The 19,555-nt window shown below is 38.7% G+C and overlaps 1 protein-coding gene across 7 annotated transcripts in view; it reads left to right on the top strand.

The window, feature by feature from the left end:
- Positions 1 to 18,922, top strand: part of MAP7 (microtubule associated protein 7) — a 126,126-nt gene extending 107,204 nt beyond the window's left edge. For all 7 annotated transcript variants that reach the window (XM_068938435.1, XM_068938434.1, XM_068938437.1 and 4 more), the window contains 8 exons: positions 1,981 to 2,164; positions 4,033 to 4,228; positions 5,771 to 5,872; positions 6,162 to 6,212; positions 6,308 to 6,365; positions 8,750 to 8,882; positions 16,165 to 16,391; positions 17,086 to 18,922. In XM_068938435.1, coding sequence (XP_068794536.1) covers positions 1,981 to 2,164; positions 4,033 to 4,228; positions 5,771 to 5,872; positions 6,162 to 6,212; positions 6,308 to 6,365; positions 8,750 to 8,882; positions 16,165 to 16,391; positions 17,086 to 17,096 — 962 coding nt within the window. In that variant the 3' untranslated portion in view covers positions 17,097 to 18,922. The remainder of the gene's footprint in view (positions 1 to 1,980; positions 2,165 to 4,032; positions 4,229 to 5,770; positions 5,873 to 6,161; positions 6,213 to 6,307; positions 6,366 to 8,749; positions 8,883 to 16,164; positions 16,392 to 17,085) is intronic.
- The last annotated feature ends 633 nt before the right edge of the window (positions 18,923 to 19,555 follow it).

Here is a 19,555-nt window from a genome sequence, read left to right as displayed (position 1 = left end):
AATGGTACGTGTTGTTAGTTGTAAGCAATTTGCAGCTCAACCAAAAATGGCAACTGTTCTGGTCTCAGATATGTGTTCATTGGGAGGGAAGTGTAAACAAGGCTGAAGCCTTCCCCAGTTTCTAACAGTCAGAGCAACATGCAAACCTGCCTCACACAGGGTGGTTTCGCAGCCCTCTTTCCTGCCCTTTTGGACAAGACTTTTTCCCTTGCAGGATGATACAGCTTCTTTTCAGACTCTGAATTAAAACAGGAATGGTCTGAAGATTAACGATACAGAAAATCATCACGCAAGGGTGGTGCGAGCAGTGAAAATGTCTAGCTCTGATAGACACTCATTATGGTGGTGCTGATAAAATTAAACTGTTCCAGCTTATCTGTAGTATTGCAAAAGTACCGCCTCGTGGGAGAGATTGACAGGATGAAGTGGAATGCAGAGAAGAATGCTCAGAATTTTTCAGAGAGGAAAAAAATGTGAAGAAAAAACACTAAAAAGCAGCAAATTGGAAAAAATATATATATATACAGAAAAATAATGATGTTGGGGAGTAGGAAGGGGAAAAAGAAGAGGAGATGCACAGCCCAATAAATCTTCAGTTTGAAAATTTGGGTTTGTTCTACAGGCATTTTAGACCATTATAAATACAGGATAAATTGTCTGCCTGAAGGATGGAATAGAATAGCTGTTGTGACCACTGGGATTCCCATGATGGGTTACTTAAGATTCTGAATTTAAAAAGCATAGATCCCCCTGTGATGAGGAAGATCATCCTTCAAGAAACGATTTTAAATTTTAATAATCCTGCATTTAACTGCAGGATGCATAGCTGGGGATTGTTCACCTAATGTGAATTGATATCTTCTGTTCTAACTTCTGTTACAGTAGTGCCAGTCTGATACCCAGGCCCTACCACAATAGGTGCAATCCCACAAAGAGCTTGCAGTATGGATGCAAATAATAAATGGACACATCTGTTGATCATGGGCATGTAAAGAAAGAATGAGATAATTGGTGTTACAGTGTGGGCTCTCACTGCTTTTCTGATAAGCTTTTTTATCTGCATCACAAAAAAAGGAGAAAGTTTCCTTTTAAAGGAATATCAGGGATATCACTGGGGTAACTGCATATGTCTACAGGCTCTACTTTCCAAGTATAAGATGCAGACTAGGGAAATGTGATGACTAGAAAAGAGGTAAACAATGATTTGGTTATTAGGATCCCCTTCGACACTTTCTGACCAGAAACTTGGCCAAGTTACTATATGGCCTTATTTTTCTAATCTGTGTGTACCTCCATGAGAAGATGTTTAATGAATTAGTGATGGCAAAGCCTATTAGCGTTTGAACGCAAGCCATAGTTCACTGACAACGGCAAAACTTCTTGTTAAGAAACTGTGTCTTGATCCCCACAAGTTACCTTGTTGTGGGTCAGCCCCAGTGCGTGGTGAAACCACCTGTAAGAATCCTGTTTGGTAAAGGTTGGAATAACTGCAAAATTGATGACGGTTTGATGTACCTCACTGTTCTTGCAGATCCCTTCAGACAGGTGATGCCTGATATTACCAAAAATCAGATGGAAGAGAATACCGTATCACAAACTTTTCGTAGTCTCTGCTCTGCAAATGGTATCAGGCAAACTAAAAAAAATGTGGTGGTGGGACTTGCTGAGTCAGCATAACTCCTATTGAACACCTTTCAGGACTTATTATCAGAAGCTGGCTTAACCTTTCAGCTGCAGGTGGCTTTGCCTATCACGTAAAAATAAGATTCCCCTAAGGAATATGAACTTCTAACATCTAGCAATTTTTCCTTCCTCTGAGTCATTTATAAAAACCATATAAGCTTGAAAATACTTTACGTAGTATTTGAAATTGTATTTTCTCTTCCTTTCAAGAGATTTGTTTAATTATACATATGTGAAAAGGGTGTCATCTTTGCTGTTGTGTCTGTACAAACTGGTTTTCCTTCCTCTGCATTTCAGCAGCCACCCCATCCTCACCTCCTGCTCCACCAGCTCTTTCTCCACTCCCAGCCCCCACGAAGACCTCTGCAGGTACAACTGATCCTGAAGAAGCAACAAGGCTGCTGACTGAAAAGAGGCGCCTGGCCCGGGAGCAGCGGGAACGGGAGGAGCAAGAAAGGAGGGAGAGAGAAGAGCTCGAAAGGTGATCCTAGACCTCTGCAGTGGACGAAATATGTCCTAGCAGCTTCTTGTGAATATTCTCTTGTTATGTTGTGATATCTGAACCATAGTACTGAAGTGCAGGATAAACAAGTTCCCTAAAAAGGGATTGCTTCCTGATGGAATTTTTTGTATAAGCAATATATACCTAAGCAGATCCATAAGGTTAAAATCCTATCCCAAATATGTCTCGTATTAATAAACATTTTTTATTAATGCTTTAAAATAGACAGTGACAGGAGGAGAGAGCAGATCTTTAGTGTAGCGGTTCACTGTTTCCTCAGAGATGATCAGAGCTGTACTTTACACCTGCTTAGCTGTTTTCATCTTTACAACTATGACAATGTTTTGTTCCGTGAACCGTAAGATCTCTACCATGGATGGTATTCAGATGTTGAGCAGGTGTGATTTATAGCTCTTTCCACATTCTCATTTAAAATCAAGACTTCCAAGACTGCTGGAGGTCATTTTTCTACCAGCAAACGAGCAGCCCATCTGGCCACTTGTGCTGTGTTACAGCCACAGTCGTAAGTTGGGCACCTTGTTAGAGGGAATTCATGCCTATCACATCTGTTAGTTCTTTAACTTGTTAAGCATAGGAATAAGGCAGAGCCAGTTATAGTAGTCTGGATTCCCAAATACAGTTGTTCTCTAAAGGATTTTAAAGAAAACAAGCTGCTGTGGGATAGGAGGAATATGGTGAATAAATGCAAGGCTTAAAAGACGGAAAAGGTTAAGATTAGTCAGCTTTCATAACGAAGGGAGTTTTCAGTCTCTGTGCAGTGCCTTCATAAATGAAATTAAAAGGGGGGTTGCCAATGAGATAACAAAATTTACTGCCGATCTTAAGTTTGGAGTTAATAAAGAGAAAAGTCAATTGTAAAGCGTTTCAGAACTGTCTTATGTCACTGAGACAAAATGGAAGGACAAAATCCAATCCTGTTAAAGTAAAGGAACGAATATAAGGAAGTTAATCCTAACTTAACTCACTTGGTGGTGGTCTCCAAGCTAGTTATTACTCAGGAAGGGATCTTGCTTGGAGCTGTAGTAAGCAAATTAGAGTATCAGCTGGATCATGGTCAACAAAAGCAAATTAACTGTTACGAATTATTAGAAAAGGAGAAAAAAATGTCATTATGCACTATCCATAGTGAATCTACTTTTTGAATGTTGAATTTTCAGTAAAACCAGTAGAACTAGGAAAATACATGGAGAAAGATGTCAAGGATGATCACATGTATAAAGTGGCTCGTATATGAGAATCTACTAAACAGATGAGGCTTCTTCAGCTGGGAAGACAATCTGCCCTCTCCTGAGTGTAGATACGATAATCTACAAAGTCAGTAGTGGTATGCGTAACATCAAAGATGAAAGGGAGAAGTTATTCGCTCCCATAATACAAGGATGGGGGACGTTTAATGAGACTAGGAGGTGACAATTTCAAAAAAATCAACAAAAGTAGGTACTGTTTAAATTCAAGAGTTGTTGTCACAAGGTAAGTTTGGACATCAAAAGTGTACGCTGCTTCAGAATATGATTAATTGAAATCACAGAAAAAAGATCTTTCAAGACGGATTAAAATCAATGATACTGTCTCAGCTTAAGAAAGTGCAAGAGCCACGCATCAGTGCAAGTCTATACCAATACTGACTTCCAAGGTTTCTGTATTTTCCATGGAGCTTCACCTTTGTCTCCTTTTGGAAGCAGAGCAGTTAATTTGGCTTGACCTGGTTCAGGTATTTTGTTGCTCTTATGAATGAAACACCAGTGAAATCTTTATCTAGCTGTTGGGTAATGCTAGTGTCTTGGGTCAGTAATCCGCTTTTTTTTAATTATGTTTCACACCTGCAGGCAAAAGAAAGAAGAATTGTCCCAAAGGATAGCTGAAGAAAGAGCCCGCCGAGAAGAGGAAGAAGCTCGCAGACAGGAAGCAGAAAGAAAACAAAGGGAGGCAGAGGAGGAGCGGGAAAAAGAAGAACGGCTACGCCGACAGGCAGAAGAGAGAGAACAGAAGGAGAGAGAAGAGATGGAGCGCATTCAGAAACAAGTATGCTCCCCTCCTGGAATTTCTGTAGCAGTCTAGGTGGCAGTAAAGTGAATGAATAACCACTGAGGAATATCTAGATATGTTTATAGGTTAGAGGGCTATCTAAACTTAAAGTGGTATGTAGAGTGAATAGGGTTGTAGTTGACTTCATTTCATAGAGTGATTCAAACAACAAAGATACTTCTTCCAGACAAACATATACTGGAGTGCGGTTTTGAGAGTTTTTTCCTGTTTTTTTTTGTTTTTGTGTGTTTTTTCTCCTGTAGAACTTACTTAGAAGAAATCCTTCCCTATTACTGATAAAATGTGATACAAAATTAATAGAGTTATACTGGGAGAATTTAATGAATAGTAGTATACCAGAGAAATATTTGTCCCTACAGTTACAGAAAGTCTAGATGCCAAGATAACTTAATAGTCCATGTGTTGGAAACATGACCCTGGTGCCCTCAAATCTCATGCCCGATGCTGCTTATGTGGGGCTAGGAGGTAAGGTTAGGTCTTGATAATTTTGCTCATGCCAGGGAACACCTTTCACCTTGTGCAGTCTTGCTGAAATCAGTGCAACTAGTCAGAAAACAAAGCAAGTGAATCATAACCCAATTTTTCAGCGTGCTCCCATTTGTATTTGTACGGTGGGCATAATGTTAACTTACCAGCTTCAGGAGGGGCTGTGGTAAGTATTGTGGAGATGACTCTTTCTTTCTTTCCCTCTCTTTCACACCCTCTCATCCCAAGCTGAGCTCCAGCACTTCAAACTGCTTTATAGACATTTATTTTTTCTTCTGATATATAATTAGATGTATGCCTCTGAAAATAAATGCTTGAAGGATTTAAGGGAACATAGCTTAAAAAATCAGGGCTGCAAGATGATGTATGCTTCTCCCTTTGCTAAGGTCTGCTAAATTGGGGTGCATCCATAGTATGACTGAGTTTTTCAGTCTTTGTTACAGTCTTCACTAATGAGTTGTTCTAGTAGTCTGTAATAGAACACTGCCTTATTTAGGGAGCCAGGCTTTTCTGCAATGTGTTCCAATGAAGTTTTACACTGAATTAAAAAAAGCAGGAATGAAGTGCTTGTAACTATATGTACCTGTAGCTGTTTGTCCTTGATCTGATTAAGCAATGACTCTATCTGCTAAATAAGGCATTCTGCCGTTTTTGTTTGACACTGAAAAATGTGCACCAGCTCAGTGCATGAATCTCGTGAATACTTTCCTGGTTGCTGTTGCAATGCTCAAGGTTAGGAAATGTATTCTCTTTTGTCGTCTGGTATGCTTTCATGCACATGCCAGAGAATAGACACGGAACCAAATAAGATTGCTAGTGTTTTAGTTACTTATCTTTACTTAACTTGTCATTATGACAATGGACATTAATTAAGAAACCTGCGATTTATTCTGAAAAGTTTGTTGGTGGCTTGTAAACCCCAAAAGTGTCTTTTCAGGATGCTGCAGATATGTATAGATAGATAGATGCCAGTGTGAATCTGTCCTCAAATAGTAAACCATTCCTTGTCTTCCCCTTTTACCATGAACTCAGAAAGAAGAAGAAGCTCGCCTACGGGAAGAGGCAGAGCGGATTCGGTTAGAACGTGAAAAGCATTTCCAAAGAGAAGAGCAGGAGCGCTTAGAAAGGAAGAAGGTAACTCAAAACATGAAGAGAAACTGTAATTGATTTCATCTTAGCAGTTTGCTTCCACCTTAGCTGCAGAAAGTTATCCATGATGTTAATGTGCTTTAAGAAAAGCTGCAAAGTCCTCACCTGAATCGCTGATGCAAAAGTGGACAGAGTCTTGTGAAGAGTAATAAATCATTTGCCTTTCTGCAGTAAACAGATGCAACTTTGATAAATGACTGGCAATTATGGTTTGGGAGAGATTTTTTTTTAATAAATCTCAGCAAACATTTTACCCTTTAAAATTTCTTTCTAGAGGCTTGAAGAGATCATGAAGAGAACTAGGCGTGTAGAAGCTGTAGATAAGGTCGGTGCTACTTCTCAACATATGTATAAATATTGGGCATGTTTCATGTCTTTTCTCTAGTGCCATTTTTAACTTAAACTATGCTTCCTTTGTAGAAACCTAATGACCAGCAAAATGGACATGTATCAAAGGCAAATATTACTGGAGAAACAGGTATTGTGTTTAACTGTGCCCAAAGCACAACAGGCGAATAAGTACCTATTAAGCACAATTACTTGAGATAGAGTTCTTAAACCTAGCACACTAATTGCAATAAATGTCAAGAAAACTGCTGGAGGAATATAACTGAAGTCTTAGCAAACATACATTCATTTAGCATGTCTATATAGGTAGTTAGCCATTACTAAATGAGTCGGCTGTTTTAGAAACTTTGTTTATGAGGGAGTCATCAAGCTTAATTATTTATGAAATGCAAAGAAACAAGTTAACTACAGTAGCTTTGGCAAACTTAATCATTAATTCCACAGTTTCTTTTGCATAGTATTAGACTTGTGGCTGTTACAGATTTATTCCATTTTCTTAAAGGATTATCTCATCTCAGTCATCAAAATAAACTGTAATTCTAAACCTCCCCCTTTGACTTTTCTCTTCCACACCTGCTGCCTCATTCGCTTAGTCTTAATTTCCATTCCTTTTGTTTCAAAGTTCAGCTCCTACAAAAGCGTAGAGTCTCCCTCCCTTCTTAGTCTCTCCTTCTGTTCTACTCTATCCTCTTCTGGTCATTTTAGCTAAAGATTTATCTAAAACTTGTTACTTCAAAATAAAGGAGACAATATGAAGCTTTGCTCATATTCAAGAATCATCAAGTAAAAGTGAGCGGGATTTAAAGATATTTAACTCAAGCTGTCAAAATGACTTAGCCTATCATAACATAACATATTAAAAGGTATTGATCTTTATTTCTCTCTCTTCTATATACATTATTTGAATTGAGTACCAGGGAGCACACATAGCAGCACTGGCTGCTTATGCTGAATTTTTTCTTGATGCTTACGGTGAATACTATAATTAGGGGCTGCTAGGAAATTTTGACACAGAATTCATTACATGTGTTTGGAAGTTACTTGTTTACACATTTTCTTTTAAAAAGAAAAAGAATAATGGTGCTATGAACCGTTTCTTGAAACAGTGTGAGTCCGTAACTTGTGGCTAGCACCTTCTCTCTAGAGGTAGAAAACAAGAAGGCAGTCTCCTGAGGCAAAGGAGGAATTTGTACCTCTGTTTCCCCAGTCCCAAGGGAAGGCTAGAGACCCTGAGAAACAGGATAAACGGAAAACTGCCCCTACCCTCAGGACTGCTTTACTCTTTTGCTTTGCTTTGTCTAGGTATTCTGTTGAGTTAAAGATGTGAATTAATGGATGTATTTCAGCCAGTTCTGATTTTCTGCATTAAATTCCAGCAGGCTTCTTCGCACACGTGCAAATTGTGGTTTTTCTTTTTTCAGTTTTACCATTTGGCAAAACTTGAACGTTTTTATGGGGCTGGCCAAATCATACAATGAAAAAAAAAATCCCTCACCTTTTGCCATCTGTTTGATTTCTGCCGTAGAATTGGAGATAGTTCTGCCTTTCCAAAGCAGAAGAACCAGACTTATTTTTAAACATTAAAGACTATATATTTTTCCTCTTATTCCATGTGTAGAAGCGTTAAAACCTATATTGCTGATATGGTCCATCTAAAAGCGTATCAAAAATCAGCTTCAGACATTTCAGTATAGAAGACTTCAGCCCAAATTTTTAGCGCACAGCAAAATGGGAGCAGCTGGAGGGCCTTTTCAGCTGAGATTTTGGGTAACCTTGAAAAATATGTCCAGTCCTATGAATTCTAAACTGTCCTTGAGATTATTGTGATAGGTGCTTGCATAGGTGCTGTGCAGTTGCTGCTGTTGGAAGAACAGTATGTTAATTAGTATGACTGTAGATAAGATGTAGAGGGCTGTAGCTGCAGGTTAAAAGAACATGAGGCAGGTTGATAACATCTATCATCTGGTCTTCATGTGAGGCACGGGGACATCCTAATTTTATGTTGCTCTTTAACAGCATTGTAGTAGATGTTTGCTGCTATTTCAAAGAAACAACTTTTGCATGGAGATTTCTCCTCTTCATTTCCTTTTGGGTTACAGTCAGTGATCAGCACAGGCACTGAGAATACCAGTATGAAATTGTTGATGTCCCAGTATACTCCTATTTGTTCTCTCATGCTGCTTGAAAAGTACCAGCATAAAACGCTCTCAGATATTGACAGGCCATGTTGGCCCGTTTTGACTACTGGCTTAATACATTGGAATTGTGTATATCCTTGTAAACTGAACATTCTTGGCTTTGAAAGCCACAGAATTCAAAGCTAAAGCTTTTTACTTCAGACCTGAAACTGTGGGCTGTGTCCCCCAAAACTTGACTAATGAGGGGGCAGAGGGGAGAAGTTACCTTTACTTTAAAACTGTTGCTTGCCTTGACTTTTATGGAAATACTTAATCCTGCTTTGCAGGTAGATACTGTTTTTTGGCTTTAAAAAAAAAACTTGTTTTCTCTCTGTAGTCATAGCAAGTCCTGCATCTCCCTTGGAACCCGCAGTAGGACTTCAGCATGCAACACAGTCTCCACACAATGGGAAACCTGTAACCCGTACTCATGTAATTGTTTCACATCAAGTCCCCATAAATATGGACAGGTAAGAACAATGATAAGGACTAGATGATATTCAGAGGATGAAGGATATTAATGTAATTGATTATTTCCTCAGATCATTGTTCAGTTAATGAACAGATGAAAAATAGCTGTTAATCTGCCTTATTTCCTGTTTATTGGTAGTTTGCTGTGTTCAGAAAAGGAAAACTTGATGGTCTTTCATTTAGCAGTAATCCATTTTTGCCAAATGGTGGGAAAGAGTTTTTGGGTTTTTTTTTTTTTTTTGAAGTTCTTTGTGTTTGGAAGAACATGGTGTTTGCCTGCAAGTATTATACAAATCGAAAATTAATGGAAGGACACTTTTTTTTCTTGTTCTTTTTCATGAATTAAGATGTTATGGAAAGAGTGAAATTCTGTCAATTCTGCTGTTATTAAAAAGAGCTTCCTAAAACCACTCTGGATTTGTAATATTAGTTTTCTTGACTGGAGTAATGGACACTGTGCTGTTAAGGTAGATGTTTTGATTTTGGACTGCTCCAAAAGTTAGTAAGTTTTACTTGCTAGACAAAGTATGTAAGGTGCAGTACAGAACTATTGATTTTTGGCTTTGTATTTAAAGAAAGCCTTTGTCCTGTATGAGAAGAGTTTTGGGAGGCAGATACTTAACACTGGAGTTTCTTTGTGGCCATGAGGCAAGTCACTCAGACTTTGTTGAAATGCTTGCAACATTTGTATTGAGCCAAATGAAATCTGATGTTGCATACACGTGAGCTGTCAGGTTTTTTTCGATTTTTAGTAATGTAGAAAGCCAAATACTCCCTTAGTCTGTTCATGTTTTATGCAGGTAATGCCAGAATACGCATGAAAAACCTGAATGTGGGAAGCCATCAAGCTGTCTGTAATGAGCCGTATGCTTCATGGTGTGATTGGCACTAATTGAAGGAGGAATTTGCCCTCTCTCAGTCCCTCCATATGCCTGGGGGATTCTTAGCCTCCTGTCACGCTGACAAGGATGCTCCTGCTGAGAGAAGGTCTGTCAGTGACACTGAGTACTGAACTGTGTTAGATGAGCTCCACAGAGCCATCTCATAATCATCTCGGGCAGCTATTAAATGTTAATCACTCCCAGCCTTTGATGCACCTTAATGTTTGTAATACAGAATATGCTATGCTAATAAATGCTGTCATGTAGCATTATATTCCATATGGAAGGAACTTCAGCATAATCAAAGTGAAAAATGAATAAATGAAATTGAAGCGTGAGGGCAAAAATAGAAAGTATGTATGAGGCTGCAGAAGGGGAAACAGTGATGAGCCAAGTTAGGGTGCAGAGGGATTCCCTCTGCCTTAGGGGTACGTCTCCACTGTATGGGGTGGCTAGGGCTGAAACATGTGAAAGCATCCTTGTGTTAGCTTGTACAGGTAGCCAGGAAAACTGTTGGAAGGAATACAGAGCAGTATGGGTTTTATCACAGGGTAAAAGTCACAGGTGCTACCACTACTGCGTCTCACCTTCCACCGGGATCTGTGGCAGCTAGCTACAGCTGATACTCGAGCATGTACAATGGCCACAGGTAGAGATGACCTTCTCTGTGAGTGCCTCACTTGAGCCCTCAGCAAGATTTGACTTTTGTCTGGAAGACTCTTGAGCATGTTTTAAGGGTAAGATAGCCCAGCTTTCCGACCAGAACTTACAAAGGCTTTGCCTAGGGGACTTCTCTGAAATGGGTGTGCATGGGGAAGAGGAATGAGCAAGGGAGATGAGTTCTCTTAAGGCCTGGAGCAAGAGCAACCTCAGTGCTACTCCTACAGTGTACCAAGTGGGAAGTCCTGGGCTACAACTGCTGTGTCACAGCCTCCAGGACAGGTGAAGTGCAAGAACTGGCGGATCTGTTTTGTACAGACCTCAGGCCCAGCCTGAATGTGTATCTTTTAAGTAGGACCGATGGTTTGTGTAGCTCAGTGACCAAACTCAGAACACCTGTGTTTGGGGCCACTGCCCAGACGGGCGGGTGCCCTGTCTCTTGTGTGAGTAGTGCTGGAGCATGACTCTGAAGGTTATTAGAAGTCTGTGTAAAGATCACTAAAAGTTCTGCTTTGTGGGGCATAGTAGAAAGTCGCCTGTCCGTTTACTGTGATAATCGTTCATCACCCTTCCTCCCCACCATATCATCCGTCCCATGTCAACTGTGTGGCTGGGATCCAGGTTGAAATAGCATGCTTGCTTCCATGTTCATGAATTCAATGTAATTGGGAAAAATAAGAATTCTGGTAGAATTAAGGCAATTGATTGCACTGTTTGCTACTTTTGATTAGCAGTGCAGATCTTGTTATTCTACTAGAACTTCATTAGCCTTTCAAGATCGTTAGTCTTTGTAAACCCTAATGAAAATGCTGTGGTCTGCTGCATTATTGTATCATATATCTATTATCAACAATTGTTAGTTTATTAATAAACCTTTATCACATATGATACACCTTGGTGCTATCATGTATCACATCTAATAGTTTGTTGAATTTATTATTCCTACCCCTGTATGTTAAAAAGATACAAACATTAATCACTTCATGAAGCTTAAAGCTTATTGACTTTACCTTGTGAAGGATGAGGAGATATCCTTGTTTGTGAATTGAGCTGTTTTACCATGTTGTGACTCAAGATTTTCAAAGGGATCTTAAATAATTTCTGAATTTGTAGAAACGATCTTGTTTCATAGATGTGTGAGTTCAAATGCTGTGTCTAGACACTAACATGTTTTTTTGTGATATGGAAATTTAGATGGTCCTCTAAGGGTTTTGATTATGCTACCCATGCTCTTCCTGAATATATTTTCTACAAGTAATTTCAGTTAAAACAATTTAATGCTAGAGCGCTAATGAAAATAATACAGTAATGATCAGCAAAAAAAAAAAAATCTGACCTCACATTTGACCTACATATCTGGGGTGGGAATACAGCGGAACTTAGATAAACAAAGACTTTACTCATTCAGGTGCAATATGATGGAAAGGGCAACACTAAATGTATTTTAAAAAGGAGCATGCCATGGATATTTTACAGTTAGACTGTAAAACATCTAGAATTACTGAGAAGACTGGTAGTTCACGGGGATACTGAAATATCATTAATGGCATGTTAACTTCTAGCTAAATTGTTTTTCTTTTTTCAGCACATGAAAACATGGATTTAAAACAGTGCTTTGGAAATAAGATACTAGTTTAAAAGTGTATATTTCCATACTTCTTGTGCAGGGAAAAACATATATATATATATATATATACACACCCCCATATATATACACATACATACATATATACACATATAAAGATTCTAATATGATTTTTTCCAGATTCTAATTTTTCTTTTTACTTTACTAAAGTGTATCACTGAGCAGTAGAATTCTAGAAGAAACAATGATAGAAACTGGAGCTAAACAATTAATACAGCTGCCTCATCCATCTCCAACTTACAGATTTTTGCTTATTTTCCGCTTTCTAATTCTTTGCCCAAGTTATCCAGTCTGCTACTTCTCTGAGGTTATTTCAGTATAGTGAATTATGCTGACAATATTTTCCTTCTAATGCTCACTCTTTTCCTGTAATTCATCCCATTCTTCCTGTGCTGTTTTCTGTAGAAGCCTACAATAGGCCAGCGCTTGATTTGGTATATTTTAAGTCAGACAAATATTTGGAGATGGGAAAAGAGAACAGTGAGGCTGAGAAAAAAAGCAGATTCTGTGGGTGCGAATCACCTACCTACAGATGTCTAAATACAGTTGTTCTAGTTCTAACCTGGGCCCCTTCTGCAGTGAGGGCAGTGCATCTTATCTGCATTTCCCCATCCCTTATAAAGGAAGCTGGGGTTGGGTAGCTCAGATAACCAGCCTTTAGAAATACACAGTTATACAAGATGATTCCCCCAATATACTTTCCTGGGAAATAATGTTGTTTGGTTCAAATGCTTATGTGGTGTTAATAGCTCAATCTGTAAGATACTGCACTTGAAAATCTTTGCTATCAGCAAAGATTTGGAGTATACTATCAGCACTATCTCGTTACTGACTGATTTCCGTGCTGTTGTCTCAATTAATTGTACCTAAACAGTGCTTTATTTAAATCATCCAAAAACCTAGGGCCCGTTTTTCGGTCGTTGACTTTCAGATCAAGAACAGCAGGTACAAAAATATTCCAGGGGTTTGCAAATTAGTATTTTTTCTTCTGAGGTATTGATTTTGGATGTGTGGTCAGAAAGGCATATGTACTAAATTCTAATCTTTTTTCATTCTTATTTATTTTCTTCATGTCACTTAAACATGTTTTTGTGACTACCGCAGAGCTTTAAGTAAAATTATGCACATCATATATAATTTTCAGTAGCTTAAATTTTTGGATATTCTAGTTATTTTAATCATATTAGTTGCTGTTCTCTGAACTTACACCTGTCTGTCTTTTTAGTATGAATATGTCCAGATCAAAATGCAAAACTGTACAGATGCTTTATCACTTGCTGTGATGTTTGGAAATGTAGTCTAAACAATTAAGCTAGCTTTTTTTTTTAATATGTAGGTGTTTTGCTGCAAGCACAGTTATGTGATAGTTTAGAATGCCAAAATTACCTCTTAAAAATATATCTACAACATCACATGCCTGAAAAGAGTGTCTGCAATGTTGTGCTAGCCATTGAGACCTGACTAAGAATGGGATATGAGACAAATGAGCTGTAGCAGGTCCAACTAAAGGACCATTAATTTTTTTATGCTCTTTGCTTCAGCGACTAGTTAGCAGACTCTTAGGGAGAGAGTGTAAGGAGAAAAAAGAAAAAAAGAGGGGAAGGAAAAAAAAAAAAAAAAAGGCAAGTAGCAAGAGATCTTTCCCCTGGTCAGTGAAGGCTTACTAAGTGTCGTGGTCCAAATGCAGGCGCAGGCTCAGGTAGTCCCTAAGCTGCTAATTACCAGAAGCGGGAGGGTATTCCAATCTCCTAGGAATTTGTCTAATCTCCTTTTGAGCTTATGGCCTCTAAGAGGTCCTGTGAAAAGCAATTTCACAATTCAGTTTTTTCTTTTAGCTCTTCTAAACTTTCTTCCCCTAAGGTTGCAGATTTGGAGTGCCCTATACTTCTTACAGTATAAAAAATAGAAAATACCTACTCAAGGATTCCTCTTCTGTACCCCCTTTGTGAGGGTATAGACTCCCCTGTCAGTTATCTTTTTAAGTTAATGAATCCTAATCTAAGTAACTATGTAATAGTGGCAACACATTGCAAGATAAATAGGAAGAACTGTTTATCTCCAGAGTTAGCTGATCAGGCAGATAAATTAATATCTGCTTCCAGAAGCGAGATGCTGTTTTTCATTGTGTCAATATTTGTTGTGATACTTCGGCTGTTTAATTTACATGCCCGAGCAGTCCCCTGCCTTCCCACCCAGTCAGGCCTCCTAGTGCGGTGGGGTTGTAGCTCTCTCCTCCAGCAGTAGATGGGGATGAAATAAATAACATGGAGGCTTATAATGGACAATAAGCTAATAATTATACCGTATAGAGCAATTTTCATTAGTTCTGAAACATGTCACAGATTCTGCTCCTCAACTGACAGATGTGGATCTTGAGCACAAGCAGGTGAGGTGGCTGATTTGCCTCTGATCTCCCAGGCAGCCAGCCAGGAGTCTGTATCTCTTCTCAAACTCAGTGCAGGGAATCGCGCTTTTCATTGAAAAACCTGCTCAGCATATCCTCAGATTAAAGAAGGAGATTTGGCTTAGTGAAAAGGAAGGAAGGATGGGTTGAAAAACTGGAAGAGATGATTTGAAAACCAGCATGTCAGTCTCGTAGGAAATACGGGCTTTGCATAAAGTGTTACCACTTTTGAAAGGGCAGTAATTCTTTTCTGTCTCTTGGGAAGTGCTGTAAAAACAGTTCCATAATGATTTGTGCGGAGTTAGTCACCCCAAGAAGTCAGTAATTGAAAGTAAACCATGTGTGAATTACAAGCACAGTTTTTTGTTATTTGCTTGTTTGTTTTTTAAGACTAGTAAATCTACTGTCAGCAGAAAATTAGCCTGTAAAACCAAGCCACCTGCTCAGAAATGACCTGAGGAAATTGATAGCCTTATTTAAATCTAGGAAAATTACGTCTGGGCCTTTGACTAAAGCATTTCCAAACCACCTGAACAGTTGTGATGTGGTCCAGACAGGGAGCAGATACCCAAGATTGCCAAAACTGAACTGCTGTGGACTTTGAGAAGCACCTGCGAGAGATCACGATGTTGTTGAGTGACAGCTGAATCCTTGCTCTTTCTTGAGGAGCCTCCAGTCTCATTACTGTCATCTTGTTCACTAATGTACACCGTTGTTCCTCCCCTGTGGGGAGACAGCGCATCCTGCACACAAAGCCAGCAGGAGCTGATAGTATACCACCTAATAAAAGGGTTGGTGAGGCCAGGGGGAAGATGCTGAAACAAGAAAATGTGTTTTCTCTGGCAAGTATGTGTCATTGGAGAGTGTGCATGTGTGTGTGAGGGCTTATAACGCGTCTAGTTGGGGGAGACGCATTAGGGCTTGCCCATAAAGGGATCTCTGAGTGGTAGATGGAGAAAGGAGGTGCAGACTGGCGTGAGGGATGCGAGAGATGTTTCTTTTGACTTGGGCATGATTTTTCCCCTCTGAGGAGTGCAGAGGGGAAAAATAGTGCGGAGTCCAGTAGTGCCTTGAAAACAAGCACTGAGAATTTACAGGAAAGACTGATAAGAAAACAGAATTGGTGGAGGGTGTTTTTTTTTCCCCCCCCGGATGAATGACAGGCAGAAGAGGCACTTCAAAAGTGGAAGCAGAAGGTGGTCGGAGCCTCCAAGGAATAGCAAAAATGATAATGATCTTATTTAAGACCAGTTACATTGCTTTGCAGTAGGAGGAAGGGTACCTTAGCATTCAAATATTGCAAAGGTTGTGAGAGCCAGGAAAGGTGTTAAGAGGCCATAAATTGCACTAGGTCGTGGCTCAAGGTAGCAGTGGTTGTACTGTGGGGGTTTCTTACTACTTTGCATTTCAGTCACTTCTCGGAACTGCAGTGTCATTGAAGCTCTCTGTAGGTCTGGGTATAGCGTGGCCAAATGTAACAACCATTCTGGGTACTTGTGGAGAGACATATGTAGTACTTAGCTATAAAAACAGCTTCTCAACTGTGATACTAGAATAGGTTTCTTTTTACTGGCTGAAAAAATGTTCTGCGTTAATGCAGTTTTTTTTTCTGTTTGTAAGATTGCTCAGAGAAGGACTAAATTTCAGTTCTTGATTGCATGTATGGAGAAATATGCATGTTTCTCTTTCAGCAATCTCAACCCAGAGAAAAATACAAATGAAAATGGCATGTCTATGCAGAATGACAACTTTGAAGAGATCATAAACCTACCTATTGGATCTAAACCATCCCGCCTGGATGCCATGAACAATGATGGACGCAATAGTCCTGAAATTCCTTTGAATCCAATTTTAGCCTTTGAAGATAAGGGGACTCTGTTGCCTCAGGTAGATAGTGTTCAAACACATCAAACAGCAGGTAGGTTTGCCTTAGCCCATTAAAATTTGTAAGGGTGTAATTAACAGAGGACCTAAAGCTCCTAATTGATGTAAGTTGATTAATTTAAGCATTTTATACTGCAAATTCTTTGCGGAAAGGAGCACATCTTTATTCTCTTTGCAGAGCTATGCATGCTAAGTACATGCAGATGCTGTGTGAATTATAAGTGCTCATCTCTTGTTTGAGAGAGGGTTCAGTTGCACGACACTGCCTCCTGAGGATGCCTGAAAATGTTTGCCTTGTGCTTTCAAGCAGAAACAGGAACAGGAAGAACAGTTGTTACTATTATTGGCTTGTGATCTGCAATCATGTTCTCATTCTTCAACTGTTGAAATCTGTGATATGCTCGTGCAGAGGGGTAGCTTATTAGCTGCCTTACACCTAAAATTCTGAATACACTTCCCTCATGAAGTTCTTGGTGGCATTAATACTGAGGGATGGTCTGCAGCACAGTAAATTTTTCTAAAGTGGATCGTAACTTTTAAAGGATGGGGTGTAAACACATATTAATTTAGTGGATTAAATTGGATATGACTACCAGCATTTATTTTCTTTTTCTGTGGATAGAAAATGTAAGGAAAAATACCTTTCAATCAAATGTCTGTATATTTATGTATAGCATAAATATTGCTACTGTTTGCTGACCTGTCCTTTCTGCTGCCTTCTGTTGTAGAAGTGATCTAATTGTTTCTTCTGAAGAACCAAAGGTGATATAAGCATCTCTGCAGTTGGTGGAATTTCTTCCATGCTATGAAGGAGTGTTTTATTTTTCCTCTCCAGTTTTTTAAAAATTTCTTGGATATCTTTTTTTTGGAAGGACTTTAGTAAAACCAGCAGAAGAAATGATGGGAATAGACTTGGATCGCCTTTCTAATAGTTTTCATCACTAGAAAAATCATGCTTCACGTGCATTACTTAAAATGGCTTTTTCCAACAAGCTTTTTCTGTTAGTAAATGGATATTTTCTGCATTCCTTAAGACACAAGACACTGGAGTCTGAAAGCAATGATGATTGGGGTGGTGGGACTGATTCTTCTTTTAAAAGATAGGTGTTGGTTTAAAAGGCATAATTCTAAAATTGGCAAAGAATCTTTTTCACTTTATGGCTCTAATACTTGAAAAATAAATACCTCATTGCTCTACAAGTAGAGTTAATGGGGTATTTTATTTAAACCTATTGGTTTAAATATTATTGCAGAGAACTCTAATTATGGGGGCAAAGTATAGGCTTCTGTATCGGGTTCTTGTAAATGTAATTCCTACAGGGACATTCTGTAAATTGAGACGTCACTATGATCTTGCATTTTCTCTAAAAACACAAAACAAGGCAGGTTTTAAAATGTGAAAATTTGAAAGCATTATTTTTTCATGGACAAGAAGAAAACCTATTGTTCTCCTAGATGATGTATTTATGAATTTTGTTCAGTACAAAAATCATTTAATTGAATAAATTAGAAAAATGTGGTAAAATGATACTGCAAACTTGATTTTTTTGTTACATTCGTGTTCACAGTACTATAGAAGAGGTGTACGCTTGTGCACATATGTGCATGTACATACAGGGAAATATCCTGTTGTTCTGAGTCCTGTAAATTGCTGCTGTTCCCAACGATAGAGGACTTTTCCTTTGCCTTACCAGACTATGAAGACTGTGTGAAACCTGAAATATTTGATTTTTGGATGAGAAAGCAGGTTTGTTTGGGGATTATTTTGGTTTTGCTCGTTTCAGAGCAAATGGAAAATGGTCAATGGTTGGGTTGTGCTTTTTATGTAGCGTGTGATTTTTCTAACGCAGTACCGTTCGAGTGGTAAGAGGAGCAATGCAGGTTGCTTTCTCTTTCGTTTGTTGATGCTGATTTCTACTATCATTGTTCCATCCCTGTCACTTTTGTTGCTGTTGGGCATAACTGTAAAATCTTGCACCCTTTTATGCTTTGATAAACAATGCTTGTTACAGGTAGATCTCACTAGGTATTTGTGTCTGAAACGCCAACCAGGGCTTGATGTGTTGCTTGCTGAAGTCAGTGAGTAGATCCTTAGCTAGTGGAAACTGAGGTTTATGTGGTTTCAGTTTATGCTAGCTGAGAAAGTACGCATTAAGATTCCTGTGCTTGCCTTTGAGCACGGAGTGAGGCCTGTAACAGGCGGTGCAGCAAGTCTGTGAGAGTAGAAGAACTCTTCTGAGATAAGAGCTGAAGAATTTTTGAAGAAGTTACTTTCTGCTGCTGAAGAGTGCCCATCTTATAAAGGAGATGGGATAAAACCAATGGAAATGCAATGAGAAGGTACTTCGTAGGCCAGATTATACAGAAGGGGAAGAAAAAAAAAGCCATTCAGTCAGAATGCTTCAATAGTAGTCTGTAACATTGTAAAATTAATTGGGTCTCTTTCTCACTTTCTTTAGTTCTCTGTGTACATAGCCACAATATTTTTAAATGTCTGATATATGTACTTTTTCTTTAAAACTATATAGCATGTAAGTACCAAATAAAACTTGTTTGAAATATTTACTTCTATTTATATTTTGATTTTTCTTGTTGCATAGTTGAAGCAGGAGTCAATATATGATGGAAAGCTGCTCTTGGTTCACTGGTTTGCTACAAACCTTTCTTCAGATTTCCTCTAATCTCTTTACTAGAAAATCAGTACAGGGGCACTAACAGCTACAGACAGAACAAGGACATGGCCAGGAAGATTTGAATTCATTTTTTTAAGCCTAAGGATTAAATTAGGCTCAGGTTTAAATGATGTTTTGAAGTCTCATGAAAACAGTCAGCAATATCTCAAGAACAGAGATTAAGAGCCTGCCTTTGTTTTTCATGTGTATTTTCTGAACTGCACCGCAATAAGAACAATTTGTATTTATTCCAGGTTTGTTTCAAATGAAAGAGAAATCTTTCTGCCTCTCTGTCAAGGTTCCTGGCATACAACCTGAAGGCTGGTGAATGGGTTCACAATTAGGGATATGAATCAGAAAAACTAAAGAATGAAAATGGATTCAAATTTCCAGTCTGGGTTTTAATCTCCTTGCTTTAAATGCAGGGAAAAGTAGTCTCACTTCTTTTGAATATTGTTTTTATAATAAAATACAGTATCAAATGGAGGGCCAGCTCTTTGCTTGTTACTGCAACTGTTTTTATTTG

The sequence above is a fragment of the Struthio camelus genome, chromosome 3 (genome assembly GCF_040807025.1).
Source record: "Struthio camelus isolate bStrCam1 chromosome 3, bStrCam1.hap1, whole genome shotgun sequence".
NCBI classification, from domain to species: domain Eukaryota; kingdom Metazoa; phylum Chordata; class Aves; order Struthioniformes; family Struthionidae; genus Struthio; species Struthio camelus.
Note: the sequence above shows the minus strand (reverse complement) of the source record. Positions and strands in the feature narration are given on the sequence as shown.